The sequence below is a fragment of the Camarhynchus parvulus genome, chromosome 1 (genome assembly GCF_901933205.1).
Source record: "Camarhynchus parvulus chromosome 1, STF_HiC, whole genome shotgun sequence".
NCBI classification, from domain to species: Eukaryota; Metazoa; Chordata; class Aves; order Passeriformes; family Thraupidae; genus Camarhynchus; species Camarhynchus parvulus.
In genome coordinates, this window is record NC_044571.1 from 41,267,406 (window position 1) to 41,292,966 (window position 25,561).

At 38.3% G+C, this 25,561-nt stretch overlaps 1 protein-coding gene across 3 annotated transcripts in view; it reads left to right on the forward strand.

Annotated features, from left to right (window-relative positions):
- The window catches only part of ABCC4 (ATP binding cassette subfamily C member 4), a 140,038-nt gene that overhangs the window by 19,838 nt on the left and 94,639 nt on the right, over positions 1-25,561 (forward strand). For all 3 annotated transcript variants that reach the window (XM_030952050.1, XM_030952059.1, XM_030952069.1), the window contains exons 5-15: positions 1,214-1,303; positions 1,628-1,791; positions 5,665-5,790; positions 8,534-8,783; positions 10,928-11,032; positions 15,213-15,302; positions 15,663-15,854; positions 17,368-17,462; positions 17,569-17,655; positions 23,758-23,854; positions 24,982-25,200. In XM_030952050.1, the coding sequence (XP_030807910.1) occupies positions 1,214-1,303; positions 1,628-1,791; positions 5,665-5,790; positions 8,534-8,783; positions 10,928-11,032; positions 15,213-15,302; positions 15,663-15,854; positions 17,368-17,462; positions 17,569-17,655; positions 23,758-23,854; positions 24,982-25,200 (1,515 nt within the window). The remainder of the gene's footprint in view (positions 1-1,213; positions 1,304-1,627; positions 1,792-5,664; positions 5,791-8,533; positions 8,784-10,927; positions 11,033-15,212; positions 15,303-15,662; positions 15,855-17,367; positions 17,463-17,568; positions 17,656-23,757; positions 23,855-24,981; positions 25,201-25,561) is intronic.

Sequence of the window (25,561 nt, forward strand, 5' to 3'; positions counted from 1 at the left end):
TTTGGAATGTCAGAGGAATTTCACAGTGGAGTTTTAAACGCTTCAGCCTTTCAATGTTTCTGCTGGTTTCAATGAAGTTAGGGTTGGGATTCTCGCTGTGATTAACAATCTCTTTCTGACACAAATGTGAGGTGCAAGAAATGTAAGGAACCTTGTTTTAAATTATGCTTTGAATAGTACTTTGGTGGCTGATGTTCTTCTACTTGTTTCAAAATACTGGAACAGTATTTTTGAAACAATCAGTGCTTTTCAGGTTTGATTATTGGCTGAAAAGCAACTCTAATAATCTTTGGAGAGGGAGAAGTAGATGTGCACTGCCTAAAAATGTGAAGTGTTTTTAAGGAGTGAACTATTTCTGTACAGAAAAACATGTAATGTGCTTTGTGTATTTTTTTAAACTTGTGCTGCAAATTTATGTTTTCTCTTTAGCAGGTGTAGGAGGAAGCAGGGTGTGTTATTGGTATTTTAGAACAATTTCAGTTTGGACCTTTGCAGTAAGGTTCAGACTGCATATTTCCAGATGGGATTTTTTGGAAGTGGGGGGGTATTTTATAAACACATTTTATTTTCTATTGACTAACTTTTTTTACTATTGTGTAAAAATACTTGATATTTACTCTTGTTGTTTTTCATAGCATGTGCTAAACTTCATTTTACATAATTCAGAAAAGTTTTTGATTTCTCTAGCGTTATTGATTTGTAAAGGGACGATCTGCTTTGCAAAGATAGTCTGAAATTAATAACTTGAGGGGTTTTTGCCTTCTGTCTGATAACATGTTCAAAACAGAATTGTTTCAATTGGCCAAACACTGTTCTGACTTTAATCTGGCCTTCAGGTGGAGTTTTCTGTTCCTGTTTTGTACAGGCGCTCACAGTGAGGGGGAGAACAATGCATGTGGAAAGTTACAGCTCTTTTGCTTAGTGGCTTGCTGTGTTGGTATTTTCCTATTTTTAATCACTTCAGACATGAAGATAGGGCATTTTTATTCTCACAGTCCTTCCCTTGACCTTTTTTTTTAAATACTTTTTTTCTTTGGGACTTTATTTAGGATAGTTAGTCTAATCTTCATTTTATTTAAGGCTCCAATGCTCTCAGGCAAAAGGTGATATGTGGGTTCTGCTTTAGCCATGGTACTGTATTCATTTATGTTGTGTGTATAGATGTACTGTGCTCTATAAGCTGTGATAATTTGAACTGTTCTGACTTTTTTAGGCACTTCGTCTCAGTAATGTGGCTATGGCGAAAACTACCACTGGTCAAATAGTAAACCTGCTGTCAAATGATGTGAACAAATTTGATCAAGTAAGGAGTGTTTTACAGATCTTTCCAGGGGGCTGAAGAAATTGTGGGGTTGGAGTTAAGAAAGTTTTGTTTAAAACTGGTGATTAAATGTTTCTAATGAACATTTCTTCTAGTTGTTTCTTAAACATAGAATGTTTTGTGTTGGAAGGGACCTTAAAGACCATCTTGTTCCAGCTCCCTGCCATGGGCAGGGGCACCTTCTGCTAGCAGCTTGCCATCCAACCTGGCCTTGTCACAGGCAGAAATACTTCCTAAATGTTACTAGGGGTTTAGTTTGTTATCTAAGATCAAAAATTAATTTTTGATTCTTAACTGTTTGTTTAGGTAACAATTTTCTTGCACTTCTTGTGGGCCGGACCACTTCAAGCTGTCGCAGTTACAGTACTTCTCTGGATGGAAATAGGCCCATCATGTCTTGCAGGAATGGCAGTTCTGATTATTCTTCTTCCTGTGCAGACCTGCATTGGGAGGCTTTTCTCCTCCCTCAGGTAAGGCTGCATGTTTTGGGTTGTAGCTATTTTCTGTGCTGGGTTTTAAAATGTGCGTATTTGGGTGGAGGCAGAGTATCAGCGTGTGTCTGGTGATATTTTTTTGCAGTGTCTCTTATCTTTGCCCATGTTTTTTAGAGCTGCTAATGTGACATATCTGAATTCCAGATTATGGACTTGAAGTGGTCTGTCATCCAAACATAGAAAATATCTGCTATTTATTAGCTATCCAGTGCATTAAAAGAGTGGCTATTTCTGTAGCTACCTTGCTGTAGGTCATGGCATAGAATTGTGGAACTTGAGCTTTGCCTTCCTGCAGTAATTCTTGGGGAGTGGTTACTCCACAGGGGATGTAGGCAGCCCTTCTCTGTGTGACTTACTGGGGTGACACAGGTGTTGCAGCAGAAGGCTCTGGAAGTTTCTCGTTCAAAGATCTTGCTCCCTCTCCTCCATGACTAAGATGCAAAGAGAAAAAGAAAGGAAGGAACTGAGAGAGAAGGGAAGAAAAATTTATCATGGTGGTTTTGATGCCAGCTATGAGGTTTCCAGCTGCAAGGTTCTAGGCTGTGGAGATAAGAGTTTGAAGCAATTTTCCACTGGCAGACAAATTTAATTTGTTTTCCTGTAACTTTATCCTAAAAAACCCCATCAAGACTTGCCTCTGTTGAGATTGTTGAGACAAGTTCTTGCATCCAGGTTTTGTGTTTCTTGTGTAATTAGTCATGCTTGACTTACATTATGACTTTATAAAAGGCTTTTATACCTAATTGGAAATATTTTTCCTTTACTCTCTACACATATGCTTAGGAGTGTTAGGCATCTTTCTTTGCATCTTTTTGTCTTCAGTCATTACATTCATGCGCTGTTTCTCAAATAATGCTCAAGGGCTATTTCTCAAATAATGATCCATTCAGAGTTCTCTGTCAGATTCTAAGGGCTTTTCTTTTTATGATAAAGCCTGGTTGTAGAACACTCACTATGTTCTTAGATGTGTATTTTCACTGCATGTGCAATATGCATGCAGAAGTATCAAGCTGCTTCATTGCTGTTTTTCATTAGTTCTGAGTTTTTGAGGTTTGAGTCAATAATTAAAATACCTAGTGCTTAGCTAGTGCTTTATCCCTGGTGTCAGGCTTTAATATGCCCGTTTTACAGATGGGAAACTGAGGCATAAAGAGATTAATGGACTTTTCCAGGATCAGTCAATAGGGAGACAAAAATCTCTTTCTTGAAGGTATGTATTTTAAAAAATAATCAGTGGCAATGTAACTGTGTTTGGGTTTTTTTTCCCATTCAGTACCAGCCACTTGTTTGGATGCAGTGCAAAGGAAAGAATTTTTTAACCAGAAAAGCTTCTGCTTGTCTCCATGTGCACAGATCTTTCTCTTTGTGAACAGAAATGTACAATGAACAGGAGGAGTTAATGGTAAAACTGGAATAGATTTTAGCTCTGAGTGAGCTGATGAGTGTGTTCACATGGCATTTGCTGGGAATCTGCATGGATTTAAGGAAGGCAACCTATGAAGAAGTAATTTAAGGATTAAAGCTTTTGCTAAAATCCAAGCATGCTCGGTGTGGCAGTTAATTTGTGCTGTTATTCAGCATTGTTCTGTGACTCAGTCGTGTCAACACGCATGCACACCAGTTCATGGTGCAGCCACTGGCCTCAGTGCTCTGGGAGTTTGCAGATAGGGATTTGGTATCCTGTGGAATGGTATCCACTGCACTCTGCAGGATTGCTTTTACTTGCATGAGTATGAGGAGTTGTGCAAAATACACATGACCTAGTATGTTATTTGAGAAACAGTTGAGTTATTGGACTGAAGACCATTTTATATGTATTTTATTCACAAGAGCTGGATGCTTTCATTGCTTAGTCATGCAACTGTAGTGTTTTTATTTAAAGTCCTTTTTCTTGAAGATAAAAACTGTGTCTAACTGCTGTGTCAGACATAATTAAAACCCACCAAATATGCCTTGTGAAAGCGAAAAGGAATTTTGTAGCTAGCTTAATTTAGAATGGTCTTTAGTATCATAGAGGGGTCTTCTCAGACAGAAATTTTCAGGTCCTTTCTTACTGCACTTTCTTATTGACATGCTATGTGAACATGTATTGGACTGATCTGTTTGTACTCTGAACTTAATATTTTTGAAGCCAGGGGCATGTCTTTCTCTGCAGTAATTTACCATCAATGCCTTGCATGTCTGTGTACTTGAAGCCATTATACAACATCACTGAGCCTGTGGCTTCTGGTATGTATGTACAAAATATGCTTATTGCAAAGTAGAGGAGTGTAACTTGAAAATTTTTTTAAAAAGACCACTCCCCCAACGTCCTGAGCATTTTAAAGTAATTTGAAACAGGATGGTTACTATGATGACATTTCAGCAGGAAAACGGAAAAATTGATTTATGAGAACTACAGCCTTCTTTGAGTCACACCATTTTAAAAAAAAAGAAACTTCTGTTAACTTATTATTTAATCTGTCATCTTCAACTTTCTATTATGTGGAGACAAAGCCTGGAAGTTAGGTGACTTTTCAGGATTGTAGATGAGAGTTGTTTGCTGCTGCAGAGCCATGAGCAACACATGCTTTTCCAGTGGTGATGTGTGTATGAGGAAGAGGTGATGAGCTATTACATTATTTAAGCAATTGTTTTTCTGTTACTGTTTCTTTTTGAAAAAGGGAAAGGATGTAGTAGCAAAGATAATCCATGTTGATGTGGTTGGTTTAGTCTAAGTTATTTTCCTCAGTGTTACTAAGAATCCATGATTACACTAGGGCTAAGTTTCTAAATGCCTTTTGTTATTTCCCATGTATAAATATTTTTTAATACCCTGCTTCAGCCATCCTAACATTTATGGAATGCTGGTGCTGAGAAGTTTTCTGAAATGAGGAGTAGGTGCTTGAAATTCTTTCAACTTGCGTTCTTTAATTATGGTGATTTCTTCCAGTGTATCAGAGAGATCTTTCAGGGGACAGGTTAAGCTGAGAAAGCCTTCTAAAAAGTCGTGCCTTCTAAAAAGATTTGAATTTTTTTAATGATCTCTGAATCTTAACTTTCATTGTTATATGCAAAAATTAGTAATTTAGCAGGTAAAGGTATGTTTTATCAAACTAAGATCTACCATAGCTCTCTATGTGCAAAGTGTTTGTCTACATGAATGAATTCAGAATTGTAATGGGATCTATTAGCATGATTTATGCATTTATTATGTGCCTTCTAACTTTCAATGCTTTTTTCCTAATTAAAATGGTGACTTTATTATTTAATTATATATATTTTTCATTTTTTTCCATCAGTGCAAACATAGTGTGGGACTAAAATAGATATATTTAAATTAGTGTTCATTACAATTAATGCTTAAATAATATTTTTTTAAAGAAACCATATCTAGATTATCTAATGAATTATGATTCATGTACTAAGTAATCTCTACTCCAACTACAGTTAATTCTAAAAAGTCACAAATGAGGCCAATTCTTTAACAACATCAGAAGAAATTTATGACAAGGGTGGTTGTTTTGGCATTTTGAAATATTTTTAAAGTAATTTTCTGATTTTTGTTTAGTTCTAAATGCAATAAACAGCAGATATGTTGTTTAAGGAGTTCTGCATGTTTGCACAAACTGACATATAGTCCTGAACATTGAATCAGCTCTCAGTTCCCTGAGAAGCAGGAATCAAACATACCAAGTGTGTCTGCTGTGTGTCAGCTTTAAGATACTGGTCTTCAGGAAAACCCTTTAATGAAATTACAGTTTTGTGAATAGTCTTTAGAAATAAAAGCAAAAACTCCATATATATGTTATGTGTTCATAAATAGTCTTCTTTAGGAATCTGAGGATTTTTCCTTTGTCCTGTTTTCAGAAGCAAGACAGCTGCCTTAACAGATGTCAGGATTAGGACCATGAATGAAGTGATAAGCGGTATGAAGATAATAAAGATGTACGCTTGGGAAAAATCATTTGCGGAACTTGTGAATGGTTTAAGAAGGTAATCCTGGAAAGATACAGCTTGATGTATGATCAGTGTCATTTTCCATTTTTTACATTTGAATAAGTGCTTTATTTTGTGCTTTAAAATGCATTTTGCGTGCACTTTTTGAGCTTTTTTTTCCCCCAGTTTTTATATAGCGACAGTGGAGGAACGAAGATACATTCTAAGGGAATAAAAAATTTTAAAATCCTCAAAACTTCAATAATTCAGGCTTTTTTGTGCTTCTTTTAACAGTTGTGTTCAAAATGAGCAACTAATAAGCTGTAGCAGTTGTAATGCAGCAATTTTACCCTCCTTTTATGCATTTTATTACTTAAACCACCTGTGAAAGGTAGAAGGGAGAAAGCGGATCATAAATTCCATTGTTATTCAACTGGCAAGGCCAGCTGAGTTTGGTATCCTGAGACATTTCATTTCAGAGGTTCTTTGACATCAGATTAAAACATACTAATGCATTTGATTTTCAGTCAGTATTTTTCCTTTTATTTGACACTGTAACAGCATTAAGTACTAAAGGTTAACTGTAGGAGTTTGGGTGCATATCTTATAAACCGATTTTCAGCATCTGAATAGAAGGTGGGTATCCTGCTGCAGATTATCTGACTTTTTGAGTTTTAAATGTTTCATTTTAGAAATCCTTTTCTTGAAAGGAATTTTTTTCCATGTGCAGGCTTGCAAACTTGCAAATGTTCCCTGAGATGTTCCTTCCCATGCACATAATTGTTTCTTCTGTTGGATTATAAAATCATGTGCTGATTGAATGTTTATGACTGGTGGGAAGCTTTACTGTCTTGCATGGAGCCAGAGAGAATATTTCTTTATTGAAAGCTTCCTCAGTGGGTTGTATTTACATCACTAAATTTTAGATTTCAAGTTCAACACCTCATTAGGATTAGAGGCTTCCTTTTTAATGTTGGAAGGAAATGAGGTCTTCTAGGACACACCTTGAGCCTTCTTTCCTTTCTTGAGCTGCGTTGTGGAAAACTGTAATTAAAACTCTTAAATTTAGCCAGATACCTTATTGTCCGGTATTTTTACATTGGCCCTTGACAGTGGCTGAGATGCCGTCTGAACTCCTCCATTTCTCTTTTTATCTTGTGTCTGTCTGTATCAGTTTTCTTTCATGTAAGTTTGTGCCTCAAGACAGTGTAATATATTATATGCAGCCTGCAGGTAGGCTGCAGTTCATCTGGTATTTATGGAGAGCAGCACAAAAAACTTGACGATTATCCACAGATAATGAGAGGATTATTAAGGATTATTAAAGGGTGGGAAAAGAGTTTCATCTAGGGTTGTAGAAGTAATTGAATTAGACCCAATTCAAATAGTTTACATACAAATGTTCCTTCTCTGTACTCTGGAGGAGATTAGAGATGGTGAACCCTTAAGCTGAAAAAAGAAGTCTTTGAAACTCTTTAAAAGTCTGTCATTTCAGCCAATTTGGCAAATATAGTGGGAAAGTTGTTTAACTAGTTTTCCAGTAGTGCATCCTGCATCCTTTTCTTCTTTAAGTGGTTGCTTAATTTGCTTCAAATTGTATAATCACAGCTTGAGTTTCTAATCTTAGTGTATAGTTCCAAGTGGAAGGCAATCAAAATTATTAAGATTTTCCCTAAGAATTGCCAGAACACGTGGAAAGAGAAATTAGGAATTGTTTTGGGATTTTATATTTGATAGTATTAAATAGACAAAAAGTAGAATATATGGGGAAGGAGTAAGTTGTTTTGGCTGTCTTGATAAAGAAAAATGATCATATTAATAAGGAGGTAAGCCTGATAGCATCCACATTGGAGTAGATGATAGTGCAGTAACATTTTGAGCATTGGACTTGTTGTGTCATTTAGAAGTGGAAACTGCAATTAAATGAAATGGAAATTGGGAACAAATGCATCAGCAGCTTTTGAGTTGCTGGAGGGAGACTTATGTGTCTATGCAATACTTCAGTCATTATTTAGCTTGGGCAATGACTGGCAGAACAGTCATTGGCCTCACAGGTCAGTGTTTTCTTAATTTATGAACCAGAATTCCTTGAGCAAAAGAAGCCGGGAGCAGAGTCCAAATTGGGAAGGATTTAGACTGAGGTGAAAGGAAAGACTCTAAATCCTGTGATATAGCTTGAGGAGCAGCAGCTGAATAATGGCAGATACTTGGGCCACGGGCAAACTCTTGATCTTCTGGAAATTGCCCTGGTTTTTTTTTGACTGCAGAGTATGTGTTGGTCTTGTCATGAGTTTTGTGACTGAACTCCAGTGGGTTTTGATATTGGAAGGATAAGGAATTTGTGGGTGTTTGGCCTTTATACAGAGTTTTTTCCTCTTTGCTATTGAATACTGCTATTGCAGCCCAAAAATATTTGGAGCAGATTAGAATCTGAGTTAAAATACTAGTTTGACTAGAGAAGAAAAAAATAGTACGTTACTTCTCTGACTCTGAAAAAGAATTGTTTTCTACTGCTATTACGATATTAAATATAATGAATTTCTCCTTTGAATTTCCAAGCCTCTTAAATTCTGGTTGATTTTTTTTTGGTTTTTTTAGGTTTGTTTGGTTTTGGTTTTGTTTTGTTATTTACTATATAATATGTTTTCTTCACTGTTGTTTGCATATGAGTTGGGGTGGTGCAAGGGGAGGAGAAAGGATGTGAAAGTAGAATCCTGATGGGGGATTTCCCTCATCCTGTTGTTGAGGGTAGCAGTAATGGGAGAGATGGACATGATTTGTTTATGTTCTGCATTTTTAGGAAGGAGATTGCCATGGTTATGAAAAGCTCTTACCTTCGAGGACTGAACTTAGCCTCGTTCTTTGTGGCAAGCAAAATAACAGTGTTCATGACTTTCATGGCTTATGTACTACTTGGGAATGTCATCTCTGCAAGCAGGGTGTTTGTGGCAGTGTCCCTGTACGGAGCAGTGAGACTCACAGTGACCCTGTTCTTCCCTTCGGCCGTGGAGAGAGTGTCTGAGTCAGTGATCAGCATCCGGCGGATCAAGGTAGCGTTACTGGCTGAGAGGGGGTCTGCATTCCTTCTCTTACTCTGCCTTTGTCTCTTACTCTACATTTGTCACTGACAAATGCAGCCTTATTATGGTTTTGCGGTTTGGGATCTGTGATGAAATAAGCTGTTTTGGAAAAGGAATGTGTCTCAGCATAGGAAGGATGTTGAGATGCTTGAGCACATCCAAAGTAGGGCAGTTAGGTTGGTGGAGGGCTTGGAACACAAGCCCTGTGAGTAATGGCTGAAGGAGCTGGGGTTGTCTCGCCTGGAGAAGAGGACACTCAGAGGTGGCCTTATCACTCTCTACAACTTCCTGAAAGGTGATTGTAGTCAGGTGGAGGTTGGTCTCTTTCACCAGGCAGCAACTGACAGAACCAGAGGACACAGTCTCAAGCTACACCAAGGGAAATATAGGTTGGATATTAGGAAGAAGATTTTTACAGAAGGGGTGATAAAGTTCTGGAATGGTCTGCCCAGGGAGGTGGTGGAGTCACCATCCGTGGATGTGTTTAAAAAAAGACTGGATGTGGCACTCAGTGCCATGGTTTAGTTGAGGTATTGGGGCATGGGTTGGACTTGATGATCTTGAAGGTCTCTTCCAACCTTGTAATTCTGTGAATACCTTCTGTATGCAGGTACAAAAAACATGATATGCACTGTAGGGTGGGCTGAGATGTAGGAGAAAAGTGTGCATGGCAAAGAGGTGTTGTAGACATTTCTGAAGTGAGAGGAACATGTGTACAGATATGCAGGCATGCTGGGATTGGGGTTTGAAGAACAAAGCAGGCCGGTGGGAGCTATAGGATTCATATTTCAGACTGCAGTACCCTGTCATCTGTGGAGGACAGGTGTGAACCCCAGCTTCTCTCTTGTGGCTGCTTTCAGTGCTGGAGTGAAGATTCAAATTCAGCAAGAACGGGCATTGGCAGTGCTGATGCTGCTCTAACAGAACCAGCACCATGTTCTGGTGCTTTTTGGTGTTAACAGGAGTGTGTTGTACACCATGGACAGCTGTGTTAAAATGCTTGGCTTCTCACTGCACTCCATAACATTGCCCATCCACCAGCTGGAGTCTGGGCAGTACCTCTGTACCTGGAAAAGCCTAGCAGTAATCTCTCTGCCCTCCCATAGCTCCTGACATCCTCCTCCTGCTCCCTCTTAGTTACTGCTTTCTGTAGGTCTTCAGCAGCTATCTCACATCTGCAAACTCTTAGCTGAGTACTTGTTAACTAGTCTTGGCTTCTATGATCAAGACACTCCTTCTCTTCCCAGAATATTGTCCGCTGCTGCCTATTTAAGGTCCTTAGACTCCATGAGTCAAAGGATAAAAGAAAATTTTTTTAGGTTTTATCATGAAACTGTGGCAGCTGTTAAGCTTAAAAGTTTTCTGTGGAAATAATCCATTTCCTTTCTAAATGTGTTTGGGCTATTGAAAGTCTAGCATCAGGCAAGGTGTGGCAGAAGTGTGGCTATGGTACAAAGTGCATGCTTATGCAAATGAAGGAAGAGTTTGCTGACTGGAATGTAATGTAGAATAGAAGTGCAGTAGTGAAAGTGAAGTGAACCAACTTTGCAGATGTAAGCAAGTTTCTTTTTTTGTTCATGTCCTGGACTTTAAAATGAGGAAGTGTTCAGAGAGTGTTCTGTCTTCTATTGGCCACTCAAAGAATGCTTAACAGAGACAGTGGACAGCTGCTTACTGCAGCCTCATTATTCTTCCAATGAAATAACATAAGCCTTTGCCAGCAGTGGAATGAGAAGGTGTTGCAGTGAGGGTTTCACATCTTCTGCATGGAAAGAGGGAGTTAAACAATTTTAAAAGTTGCTAGTAATTCAAGGAAAAGACTGGACAGGTTCTTAAGATCCATTTCTTTCTGGAATTCTTTATTGAGCAGGTGGTTGTTAGAGTCGTCTCCTGTTAGGTCTGCACTTCTGGAGGTTTTTAAGGAGGGAGAGCTAGCTAGTTACAGGTACACTGTTGGAGTTGTGCATTGCCTTGGAAATGCAATTCTTTGATCAGTTTGTCGTTGCTTTTTCCAGCCCATAATTAATGTTGTGTATGCTGCCTTCAAAAAATGTGTTCTTTTCCCATTCTCAGTCTCACTTTAGGCAATATCCTCTGCTTTTCTTTTATTGCAGAACTTTCTGATGCTTGATGAGGTCTCACACTTCAAGCCACAACTGCATGGCAATAACGAAAATATCCTTCTTCATGTTCAAGATTTGACTTGCTCTTGGGATAAGGTAAATTTACTTATGTATTAAGTATATTGATGTTGCTGGCATTGAAGTCTAAAACGCAGTGTGTGTATGTATGGTGTGCTGATACTCCGTATTCCATCCTTTGTGTTTGAGAATCCTGTCAGTATGTTGAGCTAACTCTGTAGAATGGTACTGAAGACATTATCAAGTGCATCTTAGAAGGATCTATTTCTCAATACTATACTAAATGAAAAACTTCGTGCTTCTTAGGGAAAATATCTCTTTTTATTAAGCAGCACTGTATTGTGGCTGAGGTACTTAAATTGGAATTAAGGACAGACACCACAGCAAGGTCAGCCTTATTGTGTGGGTTTTTTTTTTCTGTGAGCTGAATGCTTGATCAGTCCATTAGTCTAGAACCAGTACAATATTATACTTACCACAACAGGTTTGAAAGCTTTAGAGACGAGTCAGCACATATTTGTTGCTCTGTATTTTGAGACTGTTCAGCTGCACATTTTTTTTCTGCTTAAAATGCACCAAACTCACCAAAATGGCTAGAAAAAGGGACAATAAACACGTGATAAATTTATTATATATCTCTTTTATGTAATAAAGGCAAGGGTTGACTGTTTCTGTTTTAAAACTTTAATTGCTATGGTAAGCAGCAATTTGTGCAGAATTGTTGGTGCTATTGAAGCCGGGCAGTATCCTCACACAAGAGAGACTTCAGTCTCCATTAGAAGTGCTGGAAGCTCTAAAAATTATGAATGGATCAGGATACTGGCATTACTTTTGCATATAAATGTAATGCAAATAAGATGTCACATATTTCCCTTTCTAAGCCCTGTTCCCCTACCTGTGCTGTGTCCCAAGGAAGATCAGGTGAGGTGAGGATCTACCTACTTGTAGCTATGTAGCTGCAAAAGAAAATTACTATTTTATTCTGCTTTACTTTCTCAGACTCCTCTGTGGCATTAATATTTCTGAGGCATTGACCAAGCTTTTAAAAATTAATAGATATGAAAGGGTTGATTGTGAATACATTCTAATGCAAAAAGCAGTGTATTGCCTAATCTTTGTTCTCAAACTGACTTTGGTACCACCATTAACAATTTACAGGAAATGGTTGCATAAAGTGCCCATAAAACACTTTTTTTTTCATTAGTTGTTTATATTGCATAAAGCAGGGTAGCATGACTGGAATTACTGGTTTTCTTTCAGTTAAAACCAAAACCCAAACCAAGCCATCCACAAAACTGTTAATGTAACTTCCATTTTGATATTTAATTGCAGCGTGCATGGGAGAAGAGCATTTCTCTCAGAACTGTTAAGATCTGCTTAGAAAGTTTCTACTATATACTCTTAAAATGATGCAAAATAATTTTATAGACTTGCTCACTGAAAAAAGTGGTAAGTTCTGATAGAGACAAGTTATGAAAGGAGTAATATAAATGTGAATCCTTTGTCAAGCAGTAGGCTTAGCTTGCTACCCTAAGTTTCTCAAGACACTTTGGATGTCTGTACAGATACTCCACAGCAGGATGGTAATTTTTTTTTATTTTTTAGAGATTGTGTGCCAAAAGCGATACTAAAAACACCAACCAAGAAGCAACCCATGAATCCAAAATCACTTGATGTGAAAAAGGAATTATCAGCTACACTTTTAGGAAAACAGCCTAACATGTTGTATTACAGTTTCTCAAAAGATAAACAAAACGAATTAATTCCTGGTCACACTCTAGTTTTACTTAGGCAGGTATTATCTGAGTACCACAGGCTAGTCTGATACCACCATGGAACTAGGGATTCTTCAGTACAGCTTTTTACTGATGTTCCTTGAATTTGCAGAACAGTCTGTCTGCTCAACTGAACAACTTCAGATTTAAAATCTCAGCATTTGAGCAGAGGCCAAATTTATCCCTTGTGATTTTAGTCCTTACATGAGAAGCCTAAGTAGTATAGTCCTTTCATGCAATATATGATCTCTGTGTCCCTTAGGTGGGCAACTGTTTCATTTTCTTGTGTGTAGGATGTGTAAGGTCTGCCCAAGCTCACCTAAGGAGTTGCTCCCCTGAAGGGATCATTTTTGTGTCCTCTTGTCCTTGCATTCTCTGTCTGTTGCCTCCCTTGTGCTGGTTGTTAATACTGGTTTGTATGACCTTGTGGTGAAGCACTCAGAGGGATAAAGCAATAGAAAATGAATCACTTTTAATGAGATCAGTTTTCTGATAGCTGAGTCCCATAAACAACACATGCAAGGTTAGGCAGAAGGAGGAAAGTTAGAGACACAGCAAGCTGACAGGGCACAGGGGAGCTGGGACATTTCTGATAATGAGCTGCCAGGTGTACTTAGCTGCAATATTAGTCTGTGCTTTAATTTAAGTGCCTCAGTTTAGTGCCTAAGAATAGGTGTGGTGAATTCAGGACAAATTGTCTTTAATTATAAGGAATACTATTTTGGAAAAATATCATGTTTCTTAGGTGTGTGTGGCTGTGCTGTTTGCTTGAATTACTACTCTGTGCAGGCTCTATGAGAACTTCCAGTACTGCTTTAATGTATAGTATGGCAGTAATAGTTTTAAAAGTTTTAAAAAATATTTCTGTGATGTTTTTTGGCTCTTACGTTATATTTTTTAAAGTTTTTGATGCGGGTGGAAATGTCTTCGCACTTCTGTGAGTATGGAAGAACAACCTCAAGAGGTCTGAAGTAGGGCCTGTGTGTCTGAAAGCTTATTTATTTTTTCTGTATAGACATTGATTTAGGAAGAGATGTGTTCTCTTACTACAAAAAATAATCTTTGGCAGTCATAAATTTGTAGAGTTCTCCTGACCTTAGCACTTAGGTGAGCACCTGAGCTGTGTACTCTGGGCAGAGGAATCAACTTAGAGGTCAGGTGCTGCTAGTTGGGCAGACGGTGGGGTTGTGCAGAGAAAAGGAAAGAAATCCCCTTGGTGCCACCTTGTGGAAATACATAATGGCAGCAAAAGTGGTTTAGCAGAGCTGCACAAGGAGCCCAGTTCAGCTTCTGGCAGGATCTCCTGAGGATCTCCTGCAAGCCCTGCAGTGCATCCCAGAGCTCTGGCAGCGGGGCTGCCTGCCTGCCAGCGATTTCTCCTGGCACGAGTGAGCAGCGTGTGCCATCCCAGCTATCCCAGCCATCACAGATGTGGATGGATACTGGATTTCTGCTTCTTCCCAAATAATTGGAAATGAATTGCAGGTTTCCTCCTTTGCAGTCCCTGAATGTTTTTGGCTTGTGTCATCTTTTGTGTGGTGGCCTTTTCAGCCCCTTGAACTTCAAAAGGTGGCTGGAGATTTTAAGGTATTCTTAACCTTGCTCTTCTGTTTTTGGAGCTTAAGGCTAGGTTTTTGTTTAGTCCCTTAAACAAAGTACTTTTGGGGCTTTTTTTAATGCATATATTTTACTGTTTGCATTTCAGTGTCAGTCATGCTTAGCTCGGGTGAAGATGCAAGTGAAGGCAGATTGTATTACAAAGGTGTTTTGCTTTAATGAGAGGGAGCTGCACCAGGTCCTTAGAAATTGCTGTTTAGCATAGCTGTTGGAAGTCCTGAGCATCCTTCTTTCCACAAGTAGGCATTTTTGGAACCTTGAAAGGAGAGGTGCAACATATGTTGGGACATAAGCTCTTCCATAACGTAAAGGATAGGCATAGTAGAAAAGAATATTAAACAGACGCTCCTAGGGTAGTACAAATGAATATCCAGTATACAAGATGAAGTTGTGTAAAATCAAATGGCAGTTTTATGGTTTCACTTTGGGTAGAGCCTTGACTAGGGCAAACACAACCCTGGCTTTCCTGAGGCTCTGAGAGCCTCAGCTCTCCATTTGTCTGTGCGCTCGGAGTGGCTGAGTGTGTTGTGCTGGGAATGCTGGTGTGGTGGCCAGCACAGAGCTCATGTTCCTGAGGCTGCCACCCAGATATGTGGGCTCTGAGGAAGCCCTGCTTCTACTGTCTTTGGCCTCTTTATTCCTTGAATGCTCTTTTAGGTGTGTTGCATGTTTGTGGGGAAGGATGAGGGTCTTTCAAAAGTGTTTGTGAATTACTGAAGAGGCAAAAATCATACGCCTCAAAATATGCTGGGCATATGGACCGTAGTTTATAGTGATGTATGCACATTGTTTTCTGTTTATAAATACTTATTTTGATGGTTTATATTTCATTACTGAGAAATTCTGACTTTTTCTCAAATCCCCAGACTTTAGAAACCCCAACACTTCAACAGATTTCGTTTACTGTCAGACGAGGGGAGTTACTGGCTGTGATTGGTCCTGTAGGAGCTGGAAAAGTAAGTCTTAATATTTACATTCCATGAGGCTTTTGAGTCTATTAAATGTGAAAACTAGAAACCTGAAAATATGCAATTCCTTTATGTGTATAATCACACATTCTGCATCAGGGTACTGGCATTCAGGATAGGCCCATGTCCTTCTGGGTGGGGCGAGGTGATGTGGAGCTTAGCAGTATTTTGTGTATTGCTTCATGACTGCATGAAAAGGGTGTACTAGTGCTTTTCTGCTGTTAGCAGTCGTTTGAGACTCAAGGAGAAATAGGCCATCATGGTAGAAGACACTGTCCAGTCTCTGTGATGTCTTTAGTGCAACCAAACTTTTTAATTTTTACTTTATTTTTTTAAAATATTTTCCAGTCTTCTCTCTTAAGTGCCATACTTGGTGAGCTGCCTAAAGACAAGGGTTCAATAAATGTTACTGGAAGAATTGCCTATGTTTCACAGCAGCCTTGGGTGTTTTCTGGCACTGTCAGAAGTAATATACTGTTTGACAAGGAATATGAGAAAGAAAAATACGAAAATGTTTTAAAAGTCTGTGCTCTTAAAAAGGTAAGGCTTTCTCTTTGTATTTTCTTTCCATTGTTATTTTTATTTTAGTGTTCTTTCAGACCTGTGGTACAGGCTGCAATGTACAATATATGGAATTGTTATAAGTAGCATGTGAAATAACTCCTGTTGCTCATCAGAAATGTGTAATTGTTTTTGGTATCCTTGTGTAAGGCATCCTCTTCTAATTCCCAAAACTTACACTAGGGGGAGGTATAGCATGTGTGAAGCACTGACAAATTTGGGAAAAGCTGTTCCCTATTATTTTGTTTCATAATTACATTTTAGCCATTTTTAACATATGTTATGGTAGGGGTGTGTGCAAATGCAGTAAGAGGCAGAAAACAAATGATCAAGCTAGCACTCTTTGTGACTTTAGTTTCATAAATATCCTGTATGCTTTCCTTTGAAATAAATGTTGTGTTTGCTGTATATTATACATTGCAAACAGCTATCAAAAGAACCTTAGGGCTATGTCGTGGACAACTTGCTGAACCCAAGTAGTTTTATGAAAAAATATATTTGAAAGGTTTGTGTGCAAAGGAGTTTGTGACATGAGATATAGAAGAGGATTAAGCCAGATTTGTCAAGAAACAGACATTTTGCTTGGCAGCTAAAAAGGTTTTGTGCAGCATGTTATGATATTTCTGTCAGCAGCGACACAGGTGAAAAGCAGATGGTTCCTGTAGTGAATGTTTTTTGCAAGACTTTTACACTTGGCAGATAGAGTTTTAGTGTCTCCTGCTGATATTCAGTCATGCTGTTGTCTAAACTTAAGGCTCTAATGACTTTAAAAGACAGCAAACAGCATTTTAAAAATCCCCACTTCATATTGATGGTAGATTTGTTTTCATAGTTTCCTTGCAAATTTATGTGTCTTATAAAAGCTGTGAATAAGCTTTCAGAAAATGTTTTGTAGCTTAATGTAAAACTTCTGTATTTCCTCAATAGGAAATATGATAATATGACATAGAACACTGTGTAATTTTGTTGTCTTATCCACAGTCCTGAACTCCCAAATTAACCAAATCTGTGTGATGAATGTTGTAGTTATTTTTCCTGAATACACTGCAGTAAGAATCAAAACAATGCGTTTTTTAGGGATATTGGCAAGATAATTTACTGATAATAGTGCAGTTTTTATTTTTTTGTGACAGATAATTTTATTCAAATAAAAACTAAAAATTTACTGTTAGACTTTTGGTATTTTATTTGATTTTCTGAATCACTAATAAATATTCCTTTCAAGACTAAGGATAGTAGTGCACTTTCCTCTGGCACAGCTGTAGAAAAAGTGAACTTTAGGATCTCATCTATTTTTTCTGCTTTCTCAATTACCTTTTGCTGAAATTATAGAGTCATAAAGCAACTGCAGATATTATGTTCAGTATGAAACCTTATATTTTAATGTGTTACATCAATACTTTTCAGATAGGAAGTGTTACATTGAAACAGCTTTGTCAGTCTTTGAAGTTAAAATGATTGAAAAAATATTTTTGTCCTTTCACATTTGCAGGACTTGGAATTATTGGCAAATGGTGACCTAACAGTAATAGGAGATCGTGGAGCTACTCTGAGTGGGGGACAGAAGGCCCGTGTGAATCTGGCCAGGCTAGTGGTTTTTGCTATTTCTAAAATTTATAAATTATCAGATTCCAGTGACTAAAGTAAACTAATGTACGACTTTGTTATACTGACATTTCTTTAAACCTTTTAGAGCCGTGTATCAAGATGCGGACATCTATCTTTTGGACGATCCACTGAGTGCAGTAGATGCTGAAGTTGGAAGACATTTGTTTGAAAAGTAGGTTACTGCTTTATTTTAATATAAAATTCAACTGTTTTATTGTAATTCCTTATCAAAAAACTTGAGAAGGCATTTCTGAGGAGATGGATTTCTTCACAAAACTTTGTACATTCACTTTCTGATTTGTTTTTTCCCTATTTTATGTAATTGAAAGATAAAGGGTTTTTTCTTCCCCTCTATGTTTTGTTGATTTTGTTCTTTATTTTTAAAAGCCCTGTAAAATCTGTTTTGAAGATATTATAAATAGAAATATTCTTAAGGGAATATCTGCCATTTTCTTAAGGAAAATATTCAGTTTCATGCATGAGTATTGGGGTTTATGAATAATGGGGTTTTCGAATGTTAGTACTGAGTGAAGAATAAAATGGAGTGGGATTTTAAATCTCTTCTTAGTTTGCTACAACTTTACTTGCTAGTAATAAGCACTTAATTCAGCTGGCTAAAGGAGAGGACAGAACTGTCTTAGGCTGTTGAATAATTTTTAATTTGATTGTTGAAATTTCTGTTGGGTAGGTGAAACAGGGCATATGGCCTGCAGAGTAGACAGCAGAGAGCAGAAATAGAGGGAAAGAGAATGTACAAGTTTACTGTGTAAGAGAAGGATACCGGATCTTCCCCCATTTCCAAAGAAACAGGAGAGTCTTCATTAAAAGTCAGGTTCCCTTTTCATTGAGTTTCTTCTTCTCCATCCTTCTGAAACTGTCTAATTTAAGGCACATGAGTGAGTATCAGAATAATTTGGTTAGTCCCAGCCAGTGTTTTGTCCTTTCTTCTTCACAGCTTGCAGCTTTCTATGTTAAAAGGCATAATCTAGAATTTACTAGAAGGAGAAGATTCTGTTGATGAAATTCAGTGGTCTTTGGTTCAGACCTTCAACAAATGTGTTTTGTTTTGTGTACTTGCATCCTTTGAATTCCATGCTCCAAATACATGAATTAATTTGGTTTTACTATTGTTCTCTCCTGTCCTCCCCTAGATAATCATAAAAACTTGCAGAAATCTTGCAGAAATAGTCAAAGAAATTGCACTGAGTGCAGTGGTATGCATGTTCTTTTTTCCCCATACAGGGAAGGTTTTAGTATCTAAATTTGAAAGTTGTATGTTCTGTTGATTCTTGCAGTTTCAAATCTGGACCCTCTGAAACCCCTTTAACATGTTGCTTTATTTTACTGATGTTTTCAAAAGGCTATTGTTTGTTTCTGTCTGCTAGTATGGAGTAAGAGTTTTATGATGTGTGGGCTTTACGTTCATTTTTCAGCTGCCACGACTGATTGATGGAGCTCATCACCTCTGTAGTTCACGTGCACTATCAAATTCCTTTAATGCCTGTTGAAGCTGTCTAGGCTTCAACTGCTGCTTTTCTGTTTCTGCACAAGATCTCTGCAATTCCAGCGTCTGACTGGATCAGTGCCTGAGTTCTGAAAGTGCGCCCACCTGAGCTGTTAACTTGTCTCTCCCTGAAGTCTTAAGGTCTCTTCACGAAGAGGGAGACAAGAAAGTACCATGGTGCCTTGTGAAGGAGGGCAGACTGCCTCTTCAGCTTGCTCTACTTTTCATGTGAGCTGTGACACTGGCAGCATCCACATTCTACTGCAAACTTGCAAAGTGCGGATTTTTGCACATGCAAAACCATAAAGGAGACAGAAGCTGTTGCACTGTGTTTTGCTGAATTTGAAACTCAAGATGAGTAGCTGGGGTTGTTTCTGTACTTTCATTTTTTCTCCACAACTCCAGATCAGATTGAGCAAAACACAAAGAAGTAGAATGAAAGCATTTTTTAGAAAATGGGCTGGGTGGAGTAGTACTGGGAAGGAAAACCGAGCAATGCCTCCCTACACAAGACTTTGGGGGGTGTTTACAAACAGAAATTGTCTTCTGAGGACTTCATGGAATCAGTAAAGGTACTGGAGGTAGTGGGGAGAGCATTATGTTCAGTAAATTGCTTTGAGAAACAAGGGGCAAGGCATGTACTTTAGTGCTTCCTGAATAGTGCTAGAAATGTGGAGAAGACAGAGAGCACTTGGGCAAGAATGATTTCTTAGAAGATGGTGCTGAGGAATGTCCAAAACACCACTTCATGCAGGCTGCTCCCCCAGGAGTCCTAACCACGAGGCTTAAAACAATGGATGAGATGGAAGAAACAGGGGATTTTTTAATGAGAATCTGAAGTGGATATTGTTCAGTTCACTCGCTCTTTTTTTCCTTGCAATTTTATGTTAAAGCTTATTTTTTTTACAAGTGTCTAGTCTATGTGTTTACAAAGATAGGTATGTTCCTAGTAATTCCCCAAAGCTATGGCATGTGGATGGCTGGTTCGTTACATTTGCTGCTTTTCTGTGTTCTATTCAGCGACTGCAGTAAGTAGTTTAAAATATAGAAATACTTTTCAAATGAGAAAGAATGCAAGTAGCACAGCTCCAGTGGGAAAACAGACCATGATATTATAAATAAAGGACTGTGGCTCTTAAGAATTTTTTGTGATTCAGACAAGTCGTTCTGTGGATGATGGAGTAGATAAAGGCAGTTTTTCAATTAATTCCTCTTTCTTGGTCAGATTCCTTGGAAGGTATAAACTGAAGATTTTCTACTTTTTTGTTATTTGTTGCCTTTTTTCCTGTGAGTTTTTGATAGTTAATAGTAGGCATGCTTCAGCCTTTTTCCAGTGGGGGGTTGCCGGTATAGTTATATGTTTTTTTACATATTTGTATTTGGATATGAAAAGATGCCTTTGTTTTATATTTATTTAAATAAAAATAGCTTTTAATTCACTTTTAAGAAATCCAATATTTTGAGACCTCTGGTTTCATAATGAGGGACAGCCATCACGGATCCAGTAGCAGATTTCTTTGTGTGGTGAAGTTTGGAGCAGATGAGGATTTCTAAGAAAATCATTCAATTGCACTTGGATCTCAAGGAATTTCCTACTCTCCCTTTTTATCTATATATTGCTATAGATTATATGGTTTCAGATCACCTTTAGATAGAGATAAAATTGTGTCCCACCAGCAGTATTGACTCAAAAGTCATGTTTTTAAGAGAGAGATTTATATTTCATCAGTCCATTGTGGCATGCCTTTCTCTAGGTATTGTTACTTCCCATGCATCTTTTCCAGTGACTTGAGCTGTGTACAAGTCTCAGTTGATGATCAGCCTGATTTCTTTCTCTTTCTCCTCTGTGCTTGTGAGAGTAGACAGAGTTGCAGGACAGTTTAGAAATCTTTTAAAATAAGGCCTGAAGGACCTAAAGTTGTTATGGTTCTTGGGAGTGGTATGCCCATCATTCCTAGTATCAGACAGAATTCACATAGAAAAAGTTCACAAACACCGGGATCTCTTGCTCAGAAAGTTCCTAATATATGGACTCTGGAGTCTGGAAATGGGTGCCAGAGGAAGCATCTCCCTATGTACTTTCTCCAGCCATCCAGTGCTACCTGGTGCCTGGAATAGGTCAATGGATTTTGTGGATCAGTTGTATTTATGCATGACTGGGACTTGTCATGAGATGGAGATAAATGATTATCAAGGTAGGCATATAAACAGAAGCAGCAGAGTAGGAATAGAGACAGCAGAGTAGATTGTATAGGATTGTGGATATTTTGTCTCTGGCAAACGTAGCACACTGGTTTTTTAAAATTTTATAAATTTTGAGACGTGCAAAACTAACTGGGGAGTTGTTCTCCCTAAACTGCTTAAATTTACATGGAAGGGGAAGAAAACAAATATAGGAAGTAAATTAATGTAACAAAGGGTTTATGCCTGTGAGCAGTTATGCATGTGCTTTAATTTAATTTCATTGAAATGAATATAACTATTAACTAGAGTAAAGTTAAAATTGCATGTAAACTTCCAAAAAGGGGAGGGAGAAAGAATGGTAAGGAAGAAAGTAGAATCATTAAAGAAGAGACATTTTGCAGAGGTGAAAGAAAGCTGGTTCTTGGAGATAAAAACTTTAAAAAGATTGAAGAAAAACTTGTCTCAAAGAACAGCAGAACTGATAGGGAAGGAAGAACAAATGAGGATTTGTATGCACAAAGTGCAAAGACTCTGCATTTGTGTAGGGGAGCATTGTGTTGTTGTAGGCCCCTTTCTCAGTGTCTCCTGCTTCGTGCTCTGCACTATCAAAGCTCAAGCTAATTATTTTTTAATTCTGTAGCAGTTTGCTGTCAAAGTGCAGTGGGTTTTTCAAATGGATTATGGCATCCTGTTACTTAAGTTTGTTAACTTAAAATACGCTTTGCTTATTTTTGTTGAATCGGAAGGGTGTAGTTTCTAGAGAGTATGAATCTGTCTCATTCTGGTATTTGTGATGATGGATGAAGGTCATTGATGGTATATTTTTAGGTGATGGAAAACCAGGCAATGCTAAAGGCAGTTCTGTAAACAGATATTTGTGAAGTTTTGGGTATGAGATGTGAATGTGTAGGTGCATGCAGCGGGGTCAAGTGCCAGGTGTTGAGTCCCTGAAGGTACAATGAGCAGGGAGCAGTAGTGTGGAAAAGGAGGTGCAGAGTGTTGTATATGGCAAACCCAGAATGATTCAGCAATGTCATGCTCTTGTTAAGGAAATGGTGCCTTGGGATTTATGACTAGTACTATATGTTTCAGCTGAAATAATGTTTCAATTTTGTGCCCTTCAAAAAATGTATAGACCAGCTTCATACTCCAGTATAGGTAGTCAGGAACATTAGGTGTCCAGGGCAGGGAGGCAAAATAGAAAGCTATCTACAACTTAAAAGAAAAGTTTATTTAGAAGACTTCTTTATTACATTTATTTGTTTTTCTTTCATGTCTGGAGGAGAAGGACTTCAAGTATGAAGGGACCTTGTACACAGGAATGAGCTGATCTAGGGGCCCTTGGGGATGTAATGGATTGAAATGGCACCAAAGGACTTAAACTTGAACTTCAGAGAAAAAATATTATAATGGCAAGGGTAGCTTGTCCCTGGAATACATTTTCAAGGGTGTTGAAATTTCTGTTTAGCTTAAACATGGAGAAGAACCCATTTAACTTCTGCCAGGAACATTTTTACGTTTAAATTGATTCTTATTTGGGGAAGAGGATGCAACTTTCACAGTCCCTTCGTCTTGCTTTTTCTTGTACTCAAGAGAGGCTGAAGAAACTTCGGGTGTTCTCTGTCTGGATCTGGTGTGACTCTGTGCACAGGTGTGTGTGTGTGTGTGTGCTTGTGCATGTAATAAATGTGACAGGGGTGACAGCAGTTTGTCCTGTTGTCATGAATGAAGTGTGCTCACAGTCTAACAAATTGTGCTTCTTAAGAGTAGGGGGCAGTCCCAGAGAAGGTGAACTATCTGGATTTTAAAAGGCAGGTAAAAAGGCAGTGGCAGTGCTGGGCTGCTCCAGCAGATGTCTGAACTCTTGGACCAGTTACATCCCCTGCTGAGGAGGCTTTCAGTGGGTTCTCTGTATCATCAGTGAGAAAGGGACACACATCAGATCGTGATTCACTTAGAATTGGGCTTTTCACCTGGTTGTTGTTCTTCAGTTATACAGAGGAGTACTTCTAAAAGTAGATGGATGATGAAACTAAGCCTTAGTGAGCCAATTGGAAAAATAAACACTTACGGACTATTTTGGGATGTTTTGGGGTTTTTTCCTTAAATCAGTAATACTGTTTAATTCTCCAGAAGTCACTGTGGCTCAGTGTTGCAGCTGGTCTGAAAGCTTCTCTCAAAGAAGAGATACTTTTACTGGCTGTATTTCTCCATAATTTTCTGCAGTATCTTGCCCTTTTTTCTCTTTCCTTTAGTATAATTTTTTTAAAGTATTCTCTTTGCAATCCATCTTATGATGTGTACATTTGTTACAAGAATGTTTAAGACAACTTTAATGAAATGTCTTATTGCCTCCTCTTTTTTTTCCATTCCAGAAATAATTGTATTTCTTTTCCCTACCTTGAAAACTTAAGAAATTAAATGAGGAACATGTTTTGTTAAGGTTTTATATAGTTTTCATAAATCTAGTAAGCACGGTCATCTTCTTATTTTAAAAACTGAGAAATTGAATAGAAGAAGTTTTCCAGAAATAAGTAAAGTCTTTTAGGACATTTAATTTTAATTAATCTTTCCATCTCTTTGCAGATGTATTTGTCAGGCCTTACATCAGAAGATTTCTGTTTTGGTCACTCACCAGTTGCAATATCTCCGTGCTGCAAATCAGATTATAATTTTAAAGGATGTAAGTGATTTTAATGTCTATACTTATTCTTTTTAATTATCTTTTTTAATCTAAGAAAGGAAAAAAAAAGTTAGGTTTTAATTTTTAGTTAGTAAATATATTCTCTGTCTACTTATGACTACATATGGTTTTCAAGTTTTACAATTATTAATAAGTTGATTTTTCTTGGAATACCTTCCCTGAAAAACCTATTGCTGAATTTTATCATGCATGTAAATAATCTTGCATTAGTAATACTTATTTCTTCAAACACTTTGTCTGGTTCTGAAATAAAAGTTTTAGCCTTCCCTTGCTTCAAATTTAATATACTCTGTGTTAATGTTTTGCTTTTGTTCTTGTTCCTTAACACTTCTGTGTGAATTAAGAACTGTGTTAATTTTGCAACAAATCAATTTTTAAATTAAGGCTGAGAAATAGTCTCAGATGCCTTTGAGAATGAACATGCCTTCAGTACAGCTGGTTCCTTCCCATCTTCATTGTACCAGATAGTGAGAGCAGAGGGGAAATGCAAAGACTGCAGTTGGGGCTTTTTTTCCTGTTTTTTTTTTTAAGGCTGGGTAGTGAAATATTTGAAATTACTTCTGATGCATCACAATGGTGCAAAAAAGGGCACTGTTCCTCTTTACTTTCCATTCAGATTGCTTTAAAAGTTTCAATAGCTCTTGAGAAATGAGTTTGTTGTAGAGCTGAAAGAAACCTGGACGTGGTCAGTGTTGCTCCTTGTAAGGTTCTGTGAGGATCAGAAAATGGAGATGGTGTTTACCCCCGGGATGGAGCAATATAAAAAGACTGATGGTTGTGTGTGTGGTTTAATAGGTTGTCCTGAAGCTGCATGGCTTGGCACGTCCCACAGCTTCTCCAGGGAAGTGATTCTCCCCTGGCTGTAACTGGGGTTGTTCTCATCCTGTTTGTTTGTTGGCCCTGCTGCTTCAAGGTGTCTGGTCAGAGCTTAAAGAGCTTGTTTCTGCTCCTCTAAGTGAGGAACTCAGAGAGGCTGCAGCTCAGTTACTGCAGTCGGATGTGTGCCCAGCAACTCCAGAACCCCAGAGGTAGCAAGGACTGGTAAGAAAAATTGTCCTTTATGGAAAGTATATAATGAAGGTACTAAAACTTTGTATTGATTGTAGGGTAAAATGGTGGGGAAAGGTACCTATGCAGAGTTCCTGAAATCTGGCATCGACTTTGCTTCCCTTTTGAAAAAAGATGAGGAGGTGGTAGAACAGCTGTCAGTTCCAGGAACCCCCAACCTGAAGTCTGCCCGGAACCGAACCTTCTCGGAGTCCTCTGTCTTGTCCCAGGATTCGTCCGTCCACTCACAGAAAGATGGAGCTGTGGAACAACCCCCTGTGAGTGCTCAGAGGAGAGTGGTGTCTTGATTCTTGTCTGGCTGGTTTTGAACTTATATTTTGATATGGGCTTTCCCTGCAGCATTGGGATTTCAGGGATTACTGAGTTGCATTATCAGGTGAGAGCTTGCCTGTGGAGAACCTGCCTGGCTGTGCTTGGCTGGCAGCTCACAGCTCAGTGTGGGGCTGTTCAAACCCTGGAGAGTCAGCCTGTGCAGTTCAGCATCAGCTCTGCTGGCTGCTGGGAGCACTCCTTGTTTGAGTCCAGAGCCACCACACTGTGCTTCTTTCAGCCTGTCCTCTGACAGCTGTGCTGTAAAGAGCCAGTCCCACTGTATTGGGTGGCTTCACTGTGTTTGTG